General features: G+C 40.1%; 1 protein-coding gene across 1 annotated transcript; it reads right to left on the reverse strand.

Moving 5' to 3' along the window:
• Nucleotides 1–4,526: 4,526 nt before the first annotated feature.
• Nucleotides 4,527–21,593, reverse strand: LOC137984585 (phosphatidylinositol N-acetylglucosaminyltransferase subunit A-like). The gene is made up of 14 exons (XM_068831753.1): nt 21,524–21,593; nt 21,353–21,443; nt 18,126–18,191; nt 16,963–17,085; nt 16,686–16,861; nt 16,320–16,435; nt 15,203–15,310; nt 14,283–14,389; nt 12,329–12,411; nt 11,936–12,021; nt 9,502–9,629; nt 6,487–6,542; nt 6,293–6,392; nt 4,527–4,720 (listed from the first exon to the last, which is right to left on the reverse strand). Exons 1-14 carry the CDS (start codon nt 21,586–21,588, stop codon nt 4,583–4,585), a joined length of 1,443 nt encoding a protein of 480 aa, XP_068687854.1. The 5' UTR covers nt 21,589–21,593; the 3' UTR covers nt 4,527–4,582.
• Nucleotides 21,594–22,525: the final 932 nt, after the last annotated feature.

Raw genomic sequence — 22,525 nt, forward strand, 5'->3', positions numbered from 1 at the left:
CTTTCTGTAAGCCTTGCAAGTTTTCGCAAAGAGTAGTATTTAACTATTTCCCTGAAGAGATCACGAAGACTACCTCCCCGCAACTCAGAACTGAGTTCGGCAGAAATTTATTGTGTGTGGGTTGGTTCCACAGGAATCAAAAAGCTACTCTAGATTCGGACGTATACGTCGTCACATCGTTCATATAAGCTGGCCTTCTTACGGGCACGCAGAAGAACTCCTTTTGCTCCACTCATTCTTCTTGGATGATGTTCGCGCCAAACCAGCCGAAATGCGCGCCAAATCAGCCGAAATGCGCGCCAAATCTGCGGCAAGGATCTGCAGTGATCCGCCGGAATTATGAGGTCACAAGAATATGTGAATACTTTGAATTCCAATCAAGCGGTAATGTGCTTTGTGCTATTTGTTTTACATCGTTGAACGTCTTCTTTCTCCGTGATTTTCCTTTTATTGACCATTTTCACATTCCCCATAATACACTTTGTTTGCCCCTCAAATTTTGCATAGAGCGGTTTTCAATTAAGTATCGAAAGTAATTATTGAATTACTGTGGTTTTGCATTACTTCACTCAGTGACTGGTTCAAAGTTTTCGCGCCATTTTTTCAACCAACCAGAAGTAAAACCAGAACCGATCGTGGCTCGTGCGTACACATTTTCGCTCGCTTTGTGTCGGCTACGTGTAATTACTTCGAGTTTTGATTGGTTTACTAGATTGTCTCCGTCCTTTTTGATTGGCCAAAGTAATTACTTTGGTTTTGGTTTTACGACACTCATTTGAAAACCGCTCTAAACCATTGTCTTCAAATGCTCTTGGGACACTGCATATTGCCAAGAGCGACGTCCGCGAGTGTGCTTAGTTAGCTGGCGAAACTCTAATTCGCTAAATTAAGCCATTTTGTGACAAATTCTACCGCGTGAGGATATTTGAAAGAAAATGTTTAAGCGAATTTCTGCAAGTGCTCTTATCGCGGGTGTTTCGCCTGATAAAAGCAAGTGATCGGGTGTGCCGCCTTTAATTGGTGCATAAAATTTGCTGTAATCATTTTCTCATCTCAGGGATACCGCAATCCTCACGGAAGGAAAAACTAGATTGGATTTGTATTGCTTAACTTATGGTTGCATTTTTGATCATTTTCTTCCGTTTGACAGAATATTATGACCTTCCCCTTGATTCATAAAAGTCAGAAACTGCAGAAAGTTTAGTGTTTTTACGATCGATTGTCATTAATCTTTCGTTGAGATTTCGAAATTTAGAGTTTTGTATAAAAACTATATTGTTTTCGTTCTTCTGTTTTTTTGCTTGCCTTTTACTCTTACAGTGAGGACACTCGAACCATGAACACTTGTTATTTTTTTGTTCATTTTTTTATTAACTATAGAATGTGGGTTTGTCCTTTTGACAAGAGTATTTGGTGCCTTTACACTTACAAAATGCTATACATGTAACACTATACATCATAGGAAGAGCCTTTATTTCTTTGTCGTCGAAAAAAACAATGTACACAAAAATGTCAAGTGTTCACGGTTCAAAAGTCCTTACTGTAATAGCCAAAATAAATTTAGACTGAAAAGAAGAGGAATTATAAAACGGACACAACATGTTTAGTCCTTCCTTAGTGTGTGGAATAAACGTTTGCTTATAGAGCAACTGCAAAACTTGCAGGAAAACGTCCTTCAGAGCAATTTGCAGTTAGTATTTTTTGCAGACCATTTAACTTAAAGAAGAAACGAGTTTCTATCGAACTAGTAGCCAAGCCCCTATATTTCGACCGCGCGCCATTTTCAACAAAAGAGCCTAATTGCAGTCTAGTTTTGTTATCTTTGAACTGAATTTATTACCAAAGCTTAAAAAAGTAAAAGACCTCAAAACGGCACAAGACATTGCAAAATAATTCAACGTGTGAGCCAAGGGCCTCTGCTGGCACGACGTCTGGGTGACCCCTCAAACGGTCTACATAACTCCCCACTTGAAAAAATTAACTGGCATGCTGCAGTTCAATACCACCCGACTCAGTGCTTTCTGTTTTTGTGTAACACGTAGCACAGGCAGCCCAGTTTACGCTCACAGAGCGTCTAGTTCTAATGTAAAATGTGGCGAGTTGTTGCTGTCGTTAATATGTACACTATGTACCCTTCACTAGCTTGGTTGGAGACCTTGGGCAAGTGTTAACACACCCTCGGATGCAGTCCCACCGGCTGGTTTGACCTGGACCAAGAAGACTCAAGACCCCAACACAGAACAAGCGGATGTAGAACAGCATGCTGCTCTTAATTATAACGGTTGACTCTGGCGGAAGAGGGCTACGCCAGTCGAATCTGCCTGCCTCATCCCCCATGTGCCCCAGGGGACACTGCTAAAGCCAAGTGTGTGGGTCATTGCGTGGCGAGCTTCGATCCATCTTAAACTAATCCACGCCAACGGCTTTTTCTTCTAATGTTTCCTCAACCCGAAACTTATGCAAGTCCAGCGGCGACGGGTGATTGATGACGGGAGAACGTTTGGTGAAACTGGAAGCTCTTAGTCTGGATCCTGCACGTTGGCAGCCAATAGGGAGCTTAAGCAAGGACAACGGCGACGGCAACGAGAACGTCATCTCAAAATATAAATTCGTGTTATTGTAATCGCTTCGTTACTATTTCAACTTTTTTAACATGACGGGGGTGTGGTAGTTCCTCAAAAATGACGCTGGTAGGAACGGCGCTCAATTTAGGGCAGAAAATGAAAATTTATCCTCAAGTAATGACGTTGTCCATAAAACCTCAAATTTGGCTATTTCACGTTGTAGTTTTGCTGACGACGGCAAAGAAATGGACAAAAGTGAAAAACGCACGTGCAGGGGGTGCAAAGCTACTGTTTTTGCCTACTAAATATGCAAATTTGTGACGTTCTCGTTGCCGTCGCCGTTGTCGTTGCTTAAGCTCCCTAATGTGTGATGGCCGCCCTCCCACGAACTGATGGCTACTTGGGAATCCGGTCCTACATTGGTGTTTGGGCGGGCCTATTTAGGAATCCCGCTGCCCACCCCCCATGGGGAAAGCCCTATAAAAGCTGGGCTAAATATCGGAAGCTACCTGATAAACCAAGTTGGAAAACCGCATCCAACCAGTAACCTCTCTTTCGCGGTCGAACAACTCAGAATCAAACTGGTGCTAAACAAACTCGACCTCGTCACCCTGGAGTCCCCATGAGCTTTGGTGCTTGGAACGTTAGAACCCTCCCCTCCCCGAAAGACCGGAACGCCGAACAGCACTGGTCACCAAAGAACTGGCGAGATTCAACATCGACATTGCTGCCCCGAGTGAAACACGCCTCTCAGGTGAAGGATGGAAGAAGTCGGCCCCGGGTACATCATCTTTTGGAACGTGAGAGAGAAAGGCGAGCATCGGCTCCATGTAGTTGCCTTTGCCATCAAAACAACCCTTGTACGCATGCACCAACTAGCTCCTTCCGCTATCAGCGAACGACTCATGGCCTCACGCGTTTCCCCACCCCAGAACAATTTCATTACTGTCCTATCTGCCTATGCTCCTTCTTTCGATGCAGATAGGAACGTGAAAAATCAGTTCTATGATCAACCCAGCCCCACTATTTACTCTGTTCCTCCAAGAGACAAACTTCTGCTACTCGGCGACTTCAACGCCCGAGTGGGAAGAGACCACCACCTGTGAGAAAATATCATCGGCAAACAAGGCGTTGGTAACAGTAACCAAAATGGACTCCTTCTCCTCGGCCTAATAATAACCCTACCAGACACATCACTTTTCCAATTTCAAATCATACCCGAGAAGGAATCAGAAAATCAAGTCAAAACACCGGCTCCCTCGCCAACAGCGGGGGACCAGAAACAAGAGCCACGCCAGGCTTTAGAAAAGGCGCGAAAAACTTGAGGATCAGTAATGAAGGTTTCTTGAAAACAAAAAACATCTTACGAAGTATGAAGATTACCAACAAGAGAATTCTAAAAACGTTTACTGTAACCCCTGGAGTTTAAGGAAACAATTTGAAAATTCATGAAGGATGAAGGTTATCAGTCTTTCTACTAGAGCTAACAAAGTGTAGTCGACTTGCGCGGAGGAGGACAATCAGCAGGGTGCAGCCTTGCCACAGAATTTTGCATCAAAATACGGTCATTCCAAGACCAGGTACACATAATTTAGCAACTATAATATGGTCCATTCTTAGACGTGCACAGAAAGGCATGTCCAATCTTTTAAACAACTCTTCCACCTGGGAAAAGTGGTTGTGGGAAACAATTGAATTTTTACAAGGCAAACGATTTACATCAATACCGTAAGCGTTCGTGTTAAGGGTTGTTTTAGGCTGGGGTTATCTTGAAACAATAGTGACATTATTTGCCTGTATTTTTTTGGGTACATGATGCTTACGTTGAGGAAAAAAGGTGGGGATGGGGGGGGGGGGGGCATTTTGGGGCACTTATCAACAAAAACGTGCATTTGATTAGGTGAATTTCAAGACAAAGATTAATTAATTATATCTCACCCGTTCTATCATTTCAGACTGATCAGAATTTTACGCTTGCATTTTTTATTTACAACCGCGAGTTGAGATCTTGAAGATATCTATGTCACTGAAGAGCAATCAGTAGTTCGTTTTCTAGAGGCAGAGGCAGCGACGTTGTCTTGTTTATTCGGTAGCCGAGTATCATTGGATCTCCACCGGTGGTGATGCTTGTGGAAAGTATGAGCAATGTCAATGTTCTAAAATTGAAAAAAAAAAGGAAACATGAATCAGATGTGACAAATAAACATCGCAAAAGAAACCTTAATAAGACGTCCGGCTTCTATGAAAATTCTACGCGACATGTAAAGCGTTTATTGAACATAACTCTGTCCGCCAATAGCCCTTTTCACGGTTAGTTTTTTCTCATTTGCATTACAATGTAATCTAACGTGATGCGAGGCAATTTGGGGTTAAAACTACAAAATATCCCGAAATTGCCTCACATACATGCTACATTATATTGTAATGCAAATGACAAAACCTGACCGTGAAAAGGGCTATTACAAGAAAATAATTTTGCCATTTTCACTTGAAATGTGCCGCCCACACGGTTGAGACTAAAGTTGAGGAATTGTGGACCGCGGAACCTGCGGACCTTGAAAAATGACTGTTTTTATTGAAACCACATGATAAAAACGATGAGATTTACATAAATATTTGTTAAATATCGACTGTACCCTCCAATTATCGCGTTCCAGGTGCGATTTTCGCTGTTATCTGCGTATTTGCACCACCTGGTTCAAGTTAACCAATTAACTGATGGATTGCGTGACAAGTCACAATACCAATGACCATCTGTTCAATTCCCTGCTTCCGGTGATTTGTTGTTGTTGTTGTTGTTGTTGTTGTTGTTGTTACGAAGGCATTTCGACCAAAAACGTACCATGTCGTAAACATGAATGGAAGAAAGAAGGTATCGTTGCTTCAGCAGCATGTTTTTCCCTTCGTGAAAAAGTTGATATTTTGAAAAATTCACTTTATATGATTCTTCTCCATAAATATATGTAGCGTATATGCCCACGATTCAAGTGCATTTATGTGCAAGGCCTAGGCTAAGATCAGGGAAACCATCCCACCATCAACGCGCTAAGCACCAAATTCTCCTTGCAACCACAAGCGATTGATCGAACCAGTGGTAGTTATAGCAGGTAGTTATAGCTAACATTCTCTCACATTCGCTCACTTTGGTGGTTGGTTCGCCGCATCGTTCAATGATGCTCTCAATGTGACTGCGCGATGCAGTTATGAGCTATGCTGTCAGTCGATATTTGACTCTGTGGTTTCGTGATGCAGCTCGAGTCAAATACCCACATTTCACCCTTGCTCACCATAGAGTCTCCAGTAGCTCAGTGGTTAGAGCATCCGTACTAGATCATGGAGGGTCTCGTCGTGGGTTCGAATCCCATCTGGGGCTCGGATTTTTCCGAGTTCCCAGTGGGTTCAATTGTAACACCTTTCATTTAATCAGTAGTTACTAAAGAAAATAATGCAAACACAAAAGGCAAATGAGGCGATGACCAGCCGAAGCCATGCACTTGGATAGGGTCTTTCTCGCTGTTTTCCTACTGTTTGCAAATCAGATTAAATATAATTTCAACTTTTTCACACTTAATATTTGTATGTGGCTCCCTGACACTTTCACCTTTTTGTCATTCAAGGCAGTCAGTAACCATTAGTACTGTAAATTGATAAAGTTGTTAATGGGAAACCTTGTAAACAGCAAAAAGAACACTAAAGTTGTGTTGTTGTTTATCGTTGTGTTTACTCACCTTTCTCGGAAAAAGCCAATCAAGAAACCATAGTAGAAACAGATCGATGACAGCTAAAACGCAGAAGATTTTTCCAGCTATGCGGCCACACTGATACAACCTAAAAATGTCAGGCAAAAGGCGTTATGATAAGCATGTGTGTGCTTGATATTGGGGAATCTAAACAACAGCTGTGAATGTAACATTGTTATCACCGTTTTAGTCTTTCATCAAACGACACACAAGGAACAGTCCCAACTACATCATAGACCTAAAAAAAAATGCGAAAAAGTGAAAATCCACGTTTTGATAACTGACCTGACTCAGTGCGAAAAAATTCCAGAAACCCAGAATCCCTTGATAGCCAAAGACGACAAACAGCCGCCCTTCAGGACTGAATGAAAGGATTAGTTTTTATTGAGCGTCCCGAAAAAGGACTTTTCAGCATCAAATATACAATGTATATGTAATAAAATAGAGGTATATGTAAAAAATAGATGAAAGAGAAAACCAAAACTAAAAATATTTACTATTTACAATATCGATATTCCAAGCTTATTTTACAACGCGCAATAACTCATTAAAATTAAAAGTTTCTTTAAAAAATTATTAACTGTTGTTCCCTTCAAGTCCTTACCGGAACGTTTCTAAAAAAAACTAAGCTCCTCGTTGGCGGGAGCTGAAAGAGCGTTAGCCTCTTCGTTAGAGCGTCAATTCGCTCTGACGAAGGACTAACGAACAGTTCATTAACAGCCAAAAGTCAATGGAGACTTTGCCGAATGCTGGATCATGTAGATGAAGATGTAGAAACACTCAAAATGTCAGCTTCTTATCTTTTTACGATGGGAAATTGACCGTTATCAGCTCGTACGCGTTTAATACTAACCAAATTTCCGTGTAACCACTTGCTAAGAAACATTTCACCGGCTTTTATCTTCCCTTTCGGGGCAGTGGTTTTAATATACACTGACAAATAACACGATCTTAAGATCGGTGCAAACGGACGCAACATTGCCGTGCAACAACTGCCAACATTGTCGGGTGTTACCTGTTCAGTCCGTTTGCAAATGGACTCAACATTGTCGGTCAACAACTCTCAACATTGTTGGCCAACAACTCCCAACATCGCTGCAAACGGACACAACATTGTTAACCAACAACTCCGGACATTGCTGCAAACGGACTCAACATTGTTGGCCAACAACTCCAAACATTGCTGCAAACGGACCCAACATTGTTGGCCAACAACTCCCGACATTGCTGCAAACGGACTCAACATTGTTAACCAACAACTCCCAACATTGTTGCAAACGCACCCAACATTGTTGGCCAACAACTCCCAGCATTGTCGGGTGTTACCTGTTCAGTCCGTTTGCAAACGGACCCAACATTGTTGGCCAACAACTCCAAACATTGTTGCAAACGGACTCAACATTGTTAACCAACAACTCCCAACATTGTTGCAAACGGACTCAACATTGTTGGCCAACAACTCCCAACATCGCTGCAAACGGACACAACATTGTTAGCCAACAACTCCGGACATTGCTGCAAACGGACTCAACATTGTTGGCCAACAACTCCCAACATTGTTGCAAACGGACCCAACATTGTTGGCCAACAACTCCCGACATTGCTGCAAACGGACTCAACATTGTTAACCAACAACTCCCAACATTGTTGCAAACGGACTCAACATTGTTGGCCAACAACTCCCAGCATTGTCGGGTGTTACCTGTTCAGTCCGTTTGCAAACGGACCCAACATTGTTGGCCAACAACTCCAAACATTGTTGCAAACGGACTCAACATTATTAACCAACAACTCCCAACATTGTTGCAAACGGACTCAACATTGTTGGCCAACAACTCCCAACATCGCTGCAAACGGACACAACATTGTTAGCCAACAACTCCGGACATTGCTGCAAACGGACTCAACATTGTTGGCCAACAACTCCCAGCATTGTCGGGTGTTACCTGTTCAGTCCGTTTGCAAACGGACCCAACATTGTTGGCCAACAACTCCAAACATTGTTGCAAACGGACTCAACATTGTTAACCAACAACTCCAAACATTGTTGCAAACGGACTCAACATTGTTGGCCAACAACTCCAAACATTGTTGCAAACGGACCCAACATTGTTGGCCAACAACTCCCGACATTGCTGCAAACGGACTCAACATTGTTAACCAACAACTCCCAACATTGTTGCAAACGGACTCAACATTGTTGGCCAACAACTCCCAGCATTGTCGGGTGTTACCTGTTCAGTCCGTTTGCAAACGGACCCAACATTGTTGGCCAACAACTCCAAACATTGTTGCAAACGGACTCAACATTGTTAACCAACAACTCCGGACATTGCTGCAAACGGACTCAACATTGTTGGCCAACAACTCCCAACATTGTTGCAAACGGACCCAACATTGTTGGCCAACAACTCCCGACATTGCTGCAAGCGGACTCAACATTGTTAACCAACAACTCCCAACATTGTTGCAAACGGACTCAACATTGTTGGCCAACAACTCCCAGCATTGTCGGGTGTTACCTGTTCAGTCCGTTTGCAAACGGGCCCAACATTGTTGGCCAACAACTCCAAACATTGTTGCAAACGGACTCATTTACCTGTTGTGTTAAGGATAATATCACGCACGTAAAAGAACAAGATCAATGGCTGTGAAACTCGGAACTTTAGACAGCCTCGTCAAAGAGCCAAAGCAATGCCCTTTTGAAGAACGAGTTGTTTGACATCATTCCAAAAACAAATGTGTAATAGAACGGCTCAAAAACAGATGAGGGATAGTCTCTGTTTCCACTGATTAATTCAGAAAAAGACACATTTATGGGATTTCTCTAGATTAATTCTTAACAAAAATGGTTTGAGGCAATCTCTGGATGTAAGAACTTGAAATGGAAGGTTCTCAATTGCTGTTGGAAGGTTCTCAATTGCTGCTATTAAATAAATAAAAACCTTTGCTTCACCTTGTCTCACTTGAAAACCAACAAAATTTGTTGCCATGTAACGGGCTGGGGAACATTATTGGGAAGTATAATATTTGTATGCTGCAGTAACCATACTTGAGCACATGGTTGGTCGAATTTACCCCACGCATACACGCTCATACATGGAAGTCTACAGGAATTATATCTAAGGTTACGGAATGGTAGCATTGTACCAGTTTGTCATCCTAAAAACTCGCTAAAATTTTCATGAGATACTTACTATTTCTGTGCGTCTTGCCACATTTTGCCAAGTGTACATTGTTTTTATTCTGGCATGTGCTTCTTCGGGTGCTAAAATTGTTTTGCTTCGCGCATCTTGAACAGCTTTGTCTAGCGCTACCACAAGGGCTGAAATATAAACAAGTAAGGCACTGATGTCATCTTTTTCTCTGGTTTGGCATTAAAACAAGCTGAAGGGGCTGATTTAGCGTAATGGTGAAAACACATCACCGCCTTCCACTCATTTTTTGCAGGTTTTATGTTTATGTTTATGATGCCTGGTGCCTCAAAAACCCTCTACCTTTTTTTTTTGTAAAATTCTTTGACAGAGAAGGGCATCATATCCCAAGGATGTCAGGTTTTTAAGCGAACGGTTTGCTGTGGCCACATGTCTGTAATTTTTCTCATGCCTTTCAGTTTCCCCACATAGCTGTTTGAATACTGTAACCCATTAATCTGTCTAGCAGTGACATATTAAACTAATACCCAGGGTGGCAGAGGATTTCGTTTCCAAGATCTGTGAGAATGCTACGTGAGTTTAGGGCAACGATCGAGGACTGAAAAAAGAGTACCTCTGGTAGCACAAGACCGAAGCCTGGCAGTTCAAAGTGGGAAATCAGTTCAAAAATTAAACTACACTGTAGTTCACTGATTCAGGAAAATTCTTACAGGATAAACGGAAAAACAGGTTTTCAACAAATGCGACAAGCATCGTTGTGTGACTTCGGCCCGAGAGGGAAAGGTTATTATTCTGCCAAATTCTGGACCCAAAGCCACATGGGGAAGCTTCAGCCTTGGTTCATTGATGCAACAATTTCAACAGGACAAGGAAGTCTATGATATTTTTTAAAACGGAATGTATTTCCAATCGTGCACTGCTCCACGCACTATACCACCTCTATCGATGCAAAAAAGCTATTTTAGTCGCAGTTTGTCTCTTTAATTTGCTTATCGATTCGCATATGACAGAGCTTGTACAGTAAATAGTGGAACTCAAGCTTGTTTGATCGCGGACAAGGGAACTCATTTGGAATACGCGAGAAAAAGCCTTCTCAACATTTGTTGCAACGGTATCAGGGAAAGCAAGACTTAGTGACGAAACTCAGTAAGGGGCACACCAAAGTTCCTCACATTTCCAATTTTCCCCTTCTGCACTTTCTCGTTGTTAATAATTGCTCCATGAAGGCTACAATCTTGGACAAAATTGTTGAGAAAACCCTGCTTTTGGACTAAACTCCGATCACAAGTATAAAAAGAAGCTCTCTTTTTGCCTGGGCTTATCAACATTGGTTGTAGGGGGGAGGGGGATAGCTACAATTATTGGATTTTAGCGCTATATAAATAAAGTTATTATTATTATTATTATTATTATTAATAATGTGCGATATTGAGGACGTAGTGCGCAAAATAACCTCTGGTTTTAATATTCTCAACCCTTTTTGTCCAAAATTGTAGATTGCAGAATACACGGCCAAATAATTTGCATATGAATAGCGAGTTTTGTTATATGCCTCGTTCTTTAAAGGATGCCGCCACAAGTATACGCTATAGGTGGCTGGGTATTTTGCAATAGATGAATATGAAATCCTGTTTAAAACATATCTGGCACTTACGTTTTGCCTTTCGGAAACAAATTACCCTCAATTAAATCCAACTTTATTACTTATATTACATTGTGTGAGTAGCAGTGTCAGCTTTAATATATAGTAGGCCAAAAATGGTTTGACCAGAAATCTGAACTGACTTTCCGCATGGAACTGAGGCTCCGAGGCTTGGGCTACGAGAGGTATTTTCTTTTGCCTTCCACTCAAGTGGCTTTCCCTCGGACCTTGGAAAAAAATCCTCTAGCACCCAGGGTATGTAGGTAATACACCTTATTCCAAAATGGCCCCTGATTTATGCGGATACAAATTGGCCCTTGTTGCCTCGTTCAAGATAAAATATTGTTTTGATTTTTGAGCTTAAAAACGAGGCAAGAAGGGCTAATTTGATACCAACAAAAGAATATTAAGATGGTGGCCATTTTGGAATAAGGTGTACAAATGTGGTTAGCATCTTGGTTTGAAAATACAATCAAAATTTTTAATGAATTAAATAATCTCCTCGATGGCCAAGCATTGAAATAAATGGTGCAAATTTAAATACTGGCCCCAGATGTTTACAAGATGGATAACGCTATCAACTGGATAAATCACCATCCATTGGATAGCGCAATTGGTTTCGCTATGACTTATCCAGGGGATAGTGATTTATCCGGCGGATAGCGCTATCCATTGTTTGAACAACTGGCCCCTGAATGAAAGGGGGCAGACAAGTTGGTTGTCTACAAAATATGCATTTGAGAGTCAACAGTGACTACTCAAAACAACCTGGAGTTGAATCTGGAGCCTCAAAGAAATATAATCATTGTTAATTTACTATATTAGACACCTTACACTTAATGCTTGGTTCAGCCATTTTAATCATATCACTTGGTAAAACCTCAGGGACTCCACCTACTTTGGTACTAACAACCTGAAGACTGAACAGAGAATGAAGACAATTAATCCCTTTACTAGGGAGTTAAATTTTGCCCGGCACATTTCTTTGTAGAGTTATATTATTGTACATGACATTAACGGTGCGCCGCTGTTATTATTTCGCATGGCTCCATGCTTACTTTCATAAGCTCTCAAATTCTGCTTTGGTTTCCTATAAACTCTGAGCTTAACAATCTCCAATAGAACTGCGCTAACTACAGTAGCTTCACACGGGGGCTGATCAGTTCCAAGTTTTTTACCGGTTTATGCAAAGTTTCTAATTGAAGGGAAAAATCTGCACAAACTTACCCACAGCTTGCAGCTTCAACTATTGCAATACAAAAAGCTTCTGTTAAAGATGTGTTCAGAAAGATGTCCCCTTGAACAAGAACCTGTTGTTGAGAATGATTTTATGATTTTAGAAGATTTCATACGTGACCATGAAAGGGAAAACGTACTCTACCGCTATACCGTGTAACGGAAAAACCGTCTATCATCCGCTTAAAACATCCATTTAAGCTCTCATCTCATCCATTTCAAAAAAGTTAGTATCCGTTTAACGCTTTACTAGAAACGTTTCGATGCATATCTTAAACGCTTAAAAAAAACCACCATCCGTTAAACAGTTCAGGAAAAACGTTTAGGCGGGCACACAATGGGCAGCACTAAAAGCCGGAATCCGGAATCCGGAATCCAGAACCCGGAAAGCAGAACCCAGAATCAGAAACCAGAAACAATTCGCGAGAACTACAACAACCTACCCACTCCTTGTACGCTCTGCTATAATCCGCACAGTCAAGTATTTAACTCTGAGAACATGTAAACTGTAAAATGGATCTGACCTTGTTATTCTCAGTGGATATAAAGACTTGAGAATGGTGATGGCATCATCAAGCTCAGTCCAAATTACAATAAAGGAAACTTAAAACTTGTTTAATTTATTTTCCTTGCTTTTTCACCTGGCTTTTTGGGTACAAAAATGCCTCTTTTAAGGAACAAGGCGCCTGGAGAATGTGTTGCGTAAGTAACGGAGTGCGACTGAGGCTGTTGATTCAGCAAAAACATACAATAATTCACATTGTTTATCGAAGTTTAGTTCTTTCGAGACGTCCCACCAGCATTGAATACTAAGGGAAACAAGCAAGTTTTGAAGATTCTGCCGAAAGGCAGATGAATATTGCGCTTCAAGGTCGACAACTGATGATATGGTTGGCTTCGGTTAGAAAGTTTTGCCTCCGTACTGTTTCCGCAGTTTGAACATACCTGGGTTTCAGAATGCTGTAATTTCACATGACACCCAAAATGTCCAAAAAGTAGAACGAAACACTGCAATAACCTCTTAAAACTGTTGAAAAACATAAAAGAAATACAGCAAAAAGAACGAGAACCATGGATGGACACAAATGGACAAGATTGAAACGGATTGCATTTGGGTAATCTTAAACTGAAAAAAGTCCGCCCGACGTTTTTCAAGTTTATGGCAAATCACCTGGATAAAAGTTGTTTTTGCTCACAATCATGTGTGTGATGTAAGGATAATTTTATCAGTAAAGGAATTCCACATTACCATTTTTGAGTTTTAAACTCGAGATTAACTAAAGATATGCGAGTTCCCCTAAACACCCTAAAATAACGTGGCATAGCCCCTTTGTTAGAATATAATCAAAGGGAGGAAAGACGGTAAAACACAACTTTGTTTATTTGATAAATTTCAAACATTATTACTTTTGTTTAAACTTGAATATGTAAAATAACAAATTTCGATTATGATCATTGATTAGTTTACGTGATGTCTGCTTTGAGACAGGGCTTTCCACTTAGAATATTGATGATAATCAAGATGCACAAGAAAGTAGGCTTTGGTTGTTCAAAATAAATTACTATCCAGCGGATAAACACTAGCAAAACCAATTGAGTTATCCAGTGGATAGTGATTTATCCAGTTTGGAAGTTGTTGTAGTTCTCCCGATTTGTGGATAATTCTGGTTTCTGGTTTCCGGATTCCGCATTCCGGATTCTGGTTTCTAGCTTTTAGTGCTGCCCGATGTGTGAAAACAAATAAAGTATGAGATAAGAAGATAAGGTGCTTTCAGTAAAATCAAATTAACAGACTAACAGGAAAGATGTGGAATTTCTCAATCTCTGAAGAAAAAAACACAAAAAAGGTTTCTCTTAGGGGAAGAGGAGTCATTATTTTAAAAAATACGACACCCTACAATTTCGACTCAGTTACTATGATGCATGCATCCCTGGCAGAACTTACATCTCTGACTTTCTCATGTTCCAACTTTCCTAAAAATTTAACTCTGTCTCCCAGTTTACACTGCTCACAAACCTCTTCTAAGAGCGCACGTTTTGGGCCATCACCAGCTTTAAAACAATAATAACAATAATAATCAAACTTCAGAGGATTCAGTGAAACCAACAAAATACCTTTTTAACTTAAGTCAATGTTCCAAAAGTTTCAAAGGAAAAAGACAACAATGCTGTTATCAGTTGCAAAGTTATCCACGGCTGAGTTGATTAAAACAACTTTCCCATTTTTCTCTCAGGTAAATCAAATGCTTTATACATTGACTACACAAACACATTTTTGAAATATAGTGCAACAAAGTGACTTTTTACAGTTCTTAAACACTTTAAATCTAATAAACAAATAAATAAACAGTCTTTGTCATTTTTCCTTCTTTGACCAACTTGTCCAAGTCACTCACCTTACCTTGGTCTGTGCATTCATGACAAGGTAGATTACAGTTCACATTTAAGAAATAGAAAACATGTACCGTGTTTCTATCGAGTTATAAAAACACGAGTGAAAGTTTGGGAGTACGAAAAATGCTGTGGGAACACGAGCCGCAGGCGAGTGTTTCCACAGCTTTTTCGAGTTCTCCCAAACTTTCACTCGTGTTTCTATAACTCCATAGAAACACGGAGTACATGTTGTCTATTTCTTTTCGAAAACAACGCAACGAGAAATGTAAATTCTCTTTGCCTGCGCCATCACTACGTCAGCAGCTCGTGCTAGCTCTGTGTCGCCATCGAGTTATAGAAACACGATTTTTAACCAATCAGCGCACATATTTTCTTAGCACTGTTTTCTAAAACTATTTACAGAGCTGCAACCATGTGGACAATCAAAGTCAAATTAAGACTTGCATTAATATTATTGATAACTGTGCTTACCAATAATAAACTGTACATCTGCGTGGTTGGCACACATGATTGGCAGTATTCCAGCCAACAGATCCATGCCTTTTCTATAGACCAGGCGGCTCACAACTACAATAATGACTAATAGCCACAAAGTAAACATAAATTATAACAACATTGTGCTCTCTTTGAATTCTTATTGCTAATAATGATCGTTTCATGGTCTATTCATGACAGACTGTGACCTACATGTAAGTAACGATTTAGTGACATAAAAAATTATTGTGTAATGAGCTGTAAGGTAAAGTCCACTACGAGCCTAGAAGGCCCACCAGGCCAGCACTTATCTCTGGTTTCTGTAGCATGAAGCGACTAGGAGTATTTTTACTTCCCCCTGGATGGGATGCTAGTCTATCGCAGGGTTACCCCCAGCATTTTCGCCGGTACCCATTTATACACCTGGGTGGAGAGAGGCACCATGAGAGTACAGTGTCTTGCCCAAGAACACAACACAATGTCCCCGGCCAGGACCCGAACCCGTACCACTCAATCCGGAGTCGAGCACACTGAACATGAGGCCACCGCGCCTCCCTGTAATGAGCCGTACGGTCCCCAAATTTAACCCATTGACTCCTGACCACCCCCCACTGTCGAACAGTAAAATCATTGATTTTGGCATTAGACAGAGTAAAATCTATCAAGTCTCACTCCTGGAAGTCCATGGGTGAAGCAGCTAATTACGACTGCTGAAAGTAAGTGAATTTCAAAGCTAAAAATTTTAAATAAGAACTTAATAATAATTTTATTATTATTATTATTATTATTATTATTATTATTGTTATTGTTATTGTTAAAATTGCTATTGTTAAAATTGTTATTGTTATTGTTATTGTTATTATTATTATTATTATTAGTTATAATATTCATTACCATACATTCTTCACCCCAGAATGGAATTCTGTTACATTATGATTTACAGTTTGATATATATTTCTTGCACGTTAAATTATTAGGTTTTATTTTGATGTCACGAATTCTGGATCCAATTGAAGTCCACTTGCTGAAAAAATACATTAAATAATTTATTTACTTAATGACAATCCGACTTAACATTATTTCAAAATATGACAGCAAAAAACATAACACTTACTTTTACCGAGAGTTTTCCTTGAAGTATCAGGAGTGAAAACATTTGCATCTACAGCATTAGGAATGACTGAAACCATCTGAGGATTCATTGAAGCGCGCAACACTGTGTTCTCCTTGCTTGAATTAAAAAAATTGTGATTAATGAATTTTAATTTTTCATAAATTATAACCTGGAGTAACTGCAGAATACCTGGCCACTTAATTGTGTTTCAATGTAGTGGCATAATTCAAAGACCAAAGAAATAATTATTGTAACAATACACACTATTCATCCGCAAATACGTAAGTGGATGGACATTCTGCAGTTTATTGCTATATCTGTTTGATTTTCCAGTAACTCAAAGAATGTAAAAAAAAATGTGCAAACCTTGTATGGGAAACACAAATCACATGATCAATGTCTGCCAGTGAAAACTGTAGAAATTTATTTGTGATAATAGAACTTGCATCAGCAAAGCCAAACAGGGAATGGTCAGTAAACACTGTGTGCAGTCCCATGGTGCGAGCATGGAGAATGGCATCATGACAAAAAGTAGAAAAAGCCTTGCAAAAAAGGTAAAAATACAAAATGAGGAGGCCCAAGATAAGATTGCCAACAAAAAAACTGTACCTTCAAAAAAGGTACAAATGTTCTTTAAACTTACAGAATGTCCATGAACTATGGTAATCTTTTCTCGCAGGAAAATGCATCTCATCAAGGGCAGTGTTGTGTAAAGAGTTGGTAATGTGCACTGATTATGAAAAGTGCCAAATGGTAAGTAGTACACCTGCAATTATAACAACAAGTTCAAACAAGACAAAGCATAAGAAGCAAGTAAACCTGTTTGGCATACTACTACATTACGCAAAAGGTGCCTGTTACAGGGGACACTGAAAAAACGCAGACTGCAGACTGTGAAGACTGTGCAGACCATCTGTAAAATGAAAATTCAGTTAGCCTGAATTAGGCCTAAATAACATTTGGTTAGCCTAATTAGGCCTAAATAACATTTCAGGTTAGCCTCTTTACGGTTACCTCTCAATAATAGTGACGGTAACGCCATATTTTACCCCTTGCCTGCGCGGTCAGCACAGTCTGCAGTCTGCGTTTTGGCATGACCGCTGTTATAGCTTGTGAATGTGAATATGCAGCTGGGTCAACCCATGGCCTCCTGGGCATGACACTTGATAGATTTTACTCTATCTAACGGCATATGATTCTCGGTTTGCCCTGATTTCACCAAGGTTAGCTTAAAGATGAGGGCTAGGGTGATTTCTCGAGACCTTATCATTTTTTAACTAGATCCAAGGTAAGCGATCTTAGTTGATCCAGTCCAACTTTTGTACCTGCCTATTAACCCTTTCAGCCCCGTGGGGCTCCCCATTGACAAGTAAAATCGTCTGGCGTTAGACAGAGTAAAATCTATAAGTGGCACTATTGGGAGTGAAAGGGTTAAATTGTGTTTTGCATGCTAAAAAAATGCATTTACATTTCTCCTTCTACAACTCTTTGAGATCTTACTACTGAGTTTCAAAAATAATCATCAGCACACAATTGCAAAAAAAAAAAGCACAAACATGTGTTGAACAGATGCACTCTTGAGAACAAGTGATGAAAAAAAAAAAAACTTTCTGATCAAAGTGACCTTTCAACATAACTACCGTGTCCCAAAATTATATGCCTGGGAAATTAATCAACTGTTATTGAATATCAAAAAGCCTGTTTTGGAGTAATGCACCTAAACACCCCATACAAGGTCTGGTACATGTAAATGGTCTACTAATCAAGTTTGAAGCCTCTCAAGCAATGAATACAAAGTACATGTACCTTCAGGTAATTTGTTACATATCGAACTCCACTTCGCTTTCCATACGAATGAGTGACTACCACTACCTGAGATCAGATAATAATGAACAAATTATTACACCAGTAGTTTCAAAATGAGTCCAGAGTTGCTGTTAGTCCCAGTTTTGAAGTGAGTCTTGGTGCTAAATTATTGAAAGGGAGATGAGTTTGATTTGAATAAAAATATGTAACTCATTTCCACTTGAATGGTTGTGCACCAGGACTCACTTTGAAACTGAGGCATGCAGCAACTCGGAAATGGGCTATTACATGCACTCTCACTTGCATTCTTACTCAGGCACTGCGTAACACCAGTAACTGCATACAGTAAGAAAACACAAAAACCCCAGTAAAAAAATTACCTATCAGTTTGCTGAATTCAAACAGATTACTTTTTCAGAAAGGATTGTGTTGGATAGATACAAACACAAGTTATTGTCATTGATATATAGTGGTTAAGTTGACGTTAAATGTGCTAAATTTTAGCACCCAAGGCACATTAAGATATGATTACAGACAACATTTTAGCCTGAGAATGAAAACGCTCTCACTTGAAGTTGTTACGTAAAAGTACAATTATGGTGTTAATCAAGGCAGCTAGCACTGCAAAAAACAAACAAAAAAAGTCATAGGCTTTTGCAACAAATAAAAGCACGGACGAGGTTACGACTTGGTGATGTGTCAACCAGTGTAATTGAAACAAGGGCATGTATTGTTCTAGTACATGTAGTTGGTTGTCAATCAGAGGAGCCCACTGAATTTTATTAACTGCAAATTAATTTTCAATACCTAAGGTAGCAAAACCTCATAACACCATTTGACTGTTCTCAGTGAAAACCTGATCAACAAGATTGAGAATTACAACAACCAAAGTGTTTTTTGATGATTTTCATGATTTAGTTGTCGGCTAATAAGTCAAGAATTCATGAAGTAACAAACATTGGCACGTTAAGAAAAAAGCAACATGACAAAACTCACTGGAACAGGCTAAAGTTGTCATAGTTGTACCAATGACAGAACACAAGTTTAATACTTTTCCCTGGCAAGTTAACAATACCCAAGGAAGCCGACTTTTTTGGTGTTAAAGGCATGAGATACAGGATGTATTTATTCTGTTATTTTAAAGACAGGCAACAAAATACCAGAGACCGTTTGTACCAGAGACCTTTAACAACTCAGACTTTTGTCAACTCTCAACCTTTTCTGGGGAGGGGGGGCCTATATTTTCTCATGAATCAACGTGTTGGTTTGCCTGACTAGGAGTGAACAACTCCCATACTAAGCCTACTGTACGTAACAGCATTTTTACAGACCAATCTATTTTTTGACTTAAACTTTTCTGCAAAAAAACAAAGGCAGTTCTGGTTCGGTGGCGCTATGACACGAAGTTAGTTCCTTGTCATTGAGTTGCGGTAAATGCAATCTCAAAATAAATCAGTCTGTGAAAACACAGTTACAGGGATATGGCGCTGTTGTTATTCGCTACTACACCCGGGGTACCTAATCGAACAAAATCGAACAAAAATCCAAACAAACTCAACAAGATTAATCGAATGTTTGTCTGAGTTCGATTGGCAACATTTTATTGTGAGTTTGATCATGTTCAATTGAGTTCGATTGGCTTCGATTACTGAACTGTTTCATTAGATACCCCGGGTAGTCGTGGGCTCCTGGTTTGCTGGTTACAGACTACCAATGAATTTGCCTCCGTGTTGGTGGACAAAAACAATATTGATCTCTGATATACCTTCTTTCTTGCGTCTAAAGGTCATTTGTTCATTTCACCACTATTTCCAGTGTCTCTAGAAACTGGTTGCAAACTACCTTCATAGGACAAAATGACTATTATTTTGTCCTATGAAGGTGGTGGTTTTATTATTTACACACAGAGACACAAAAGTGAGATATAGTAACTTTATTTATGGGATGCAGAGATGGCAGGATGGTGCCGTGGTGAGAGCACTGGCCTCCCACCAATGTGGCCTGGGTTCAGTTATGCATCAATCAATTCCAGCCTACCCCGGGGTGACCCCCGGGCATTTGACACACGTGTTTTCGAATTAACATGGAAGAGTTTATCGGAAAAGATGAGGCCTTCGTTAAAGACTGGCTTGTCCGTCACAGACTCGAAAAACTTGTGGATGTTTTTAAAGATATGTTTTCTCAATTTTAGGTATTTCTTCATTTATACTTGTAAGCATATGAATATATAAAAGCGACAAGGTGAACTAATATCACAAAACAATCACTGACGTGAAGACTGCGTAAACATGACTACTTCGCATTTCGCATTCAAAACTAGCCTAGCAATTTTTAAATTCATGAAAGCGGAGTTATATGAAACACTGAAGGGTTGCGAATTCAAATGATGCGATCTTCAAGACAGATCTTGCGAGCGTAAAATGCGATGAAAGATCATTTAAGATGTCTTGATTCTTGATAGACAAAGTAGCCTGCGAATACAGGCGCCTATTGGAAGGCGACGATCCCACGGGCGGGGCATTTGCCCTCTTTCTTTGTCCCCACCCCGGGGCATTTACACAGCTTATGTGTCCCCACCCTGGGGAATTTGCCCATTTTTTTAAAAAAATGCTTATGCCCGGGGGTTAGCCCGGGGGGGGGGGGGGGTGGGGGGGAAGGGCACTGCTGGAATTGACTGATGCATTACCAGACTCGGCGTCATATGTGGGTTGAGTTTGTTGGTTCTCTTCTCTGCTCCAAGAGGTTTTCTCCGGGTACTCCGGTTTCCCCTCTCCTCAAAAACCAACATTTTATTTGCGTTCATTGTTAATTTCAGTTTACAGTGTCCCCAATTAGTGCTCCAGCGCTAGAACGACTAGACACTTAAATAAAGCTCCTTTCCTTGCCTTTCCTTTTACACGGGATCATTTACACTAATTGATATCACTATTCTACGACTCAAACAAAAATAGAGAAAATTGACGATCTAAACAATAATTATTTTAGTGACCATGATTATGTATACTTTTAATTGACATGTATCTTACATATACAATCGTAATTGCCATTTAGTTTTAGCTCTCTTACACCATAGGGATTTTTAGTTTAGGCGTATAATAGTATGTAATTTAAGGGAATCTTATCTTATTTGTAAACACACGACCCCATAAGCTTACAGCTTTAAACATTATCGTGTTTAAATAAAGGTATATCTATCTATCTATTTATCTATCTATCTATCTATTCACCTTGTGTCCGCGCTGGATAAGGCATTGTGAGAGCTGATAGATATGGCTTTCCACTCCTCCCATATTGGGATAAAAGAAATCGGAAACCATGCTAAAAATTAAAAGAGACTTTAATCTATTTTGCCTCAATCTCTACGTATCAAACAAATTTATCAACAAATATTATTTTACCAAATGTTGTACTTCTGTTGGGATTCCTCCATTTTCACGCGGAAGATACGTGGTGTATTTGTCATGTAGTGGTTATCAACCTTTCACACCGTAGTTAACCGCTGACCACTGAACCAGACCTTCACCGTGTGTTTTCCAGTCTCTTACTGAATGACGTGAAATTAATGTTTCGGGTCTCTCTCTCCACAGAATCGCACAGCTAGACCCAGTGGTCAAAATCAACTGGAACATTTGGACCTTCCAGCTTACATTTTCTGGTTTCAGTTATAGGGCACGCACCGCAAATTGAAGCTTAATGCATGTTTACCCCCAATTTTCTTTTTGGATACCAAGAGTACATAAAAGATATACTTTCTGCGGATAGTTTTAAACCGCGCAAAAATATCACTGTATTAGTAAGCATCACCGATAGGAAATCCGAGTATCTCTAGATACGCAGAAGGTATGCGCAATAACAATAATTGGCACCGTCCTCAAAAACCGGACAAAAGGAGCTTGCCCGATCTTGTTAGTTATTAACTGACTAACCTGATTACCACGGGCTACCCAGTCTTAGAACAGGACGCAAGTTTTTTTCATTTCTGACGTTTCTCCTTTGCGACAAAATGAGAAAAAATGCAAAATAGTCTTGTGGCAAATCTGATTGATCAGGTTTGATTTCGACATTTACGAAGCGCCGAGCCTTCTTTGCGCACTCGAGAGATTAGGCCATTTCCGAGTTGCTGTTAGCCTCTGGTTCAAAACAAGTCACGGTGCTAAACCAATCAAATGATAATGAGTTTGATTTGCATGAAAATACACCACTCATTTCCATTTGAATGTTTGTGCACCAGGACTCGCTTTGAAACCAACTCGGAAGTGGGCTACGCTCCAAAAGCTTCAGCTGGGCGACCGAGAAGACCCTGGGGACGAGGTGTCCCCATTCCTGACATCACTGAACCAACAAAAAGCCAAAATATGCATATTAAATCTACCTTTATTTATCGACACATGTGCTGCACT

This window comes from Montipora foliosa, chromosome 14 (assembly GCF_036669935.1).
Source record: "Montipora foliosa isolate CH-2021 chromosome 14, ASM3666993v2, whole genome shotgun sequence".
Lineage (NCBI taxonomy): Eukaryota > Metazoa > Cnidaria > Anthozoa > Scleractinia > Acroporidae > Montipora > Montipora foliosa.

Coding starts and splice junctions, on each gene's coding strand:
- LOC137984585 (XM_068831753.1), bottom strand. CDS start 21,588: ATGACAAATACACCACGTATCTTCCGCGTGAAAATGGAGGAATCCCAA. Junction 16,436..16,685: donor ATTTGTGTTTCCCATACAAG/GTTTGCACATTT, acceptor TTTTAATTCAAG/CAAGGAGAACACAGTGTTGC. Junction 15,311..16,319: donor AAGGAAAACTCTCGGTAAAA/GTAAGTGTTATG, acceptor TGTGGCTATTAG/TCATTATTGTAGTTGTGAGC.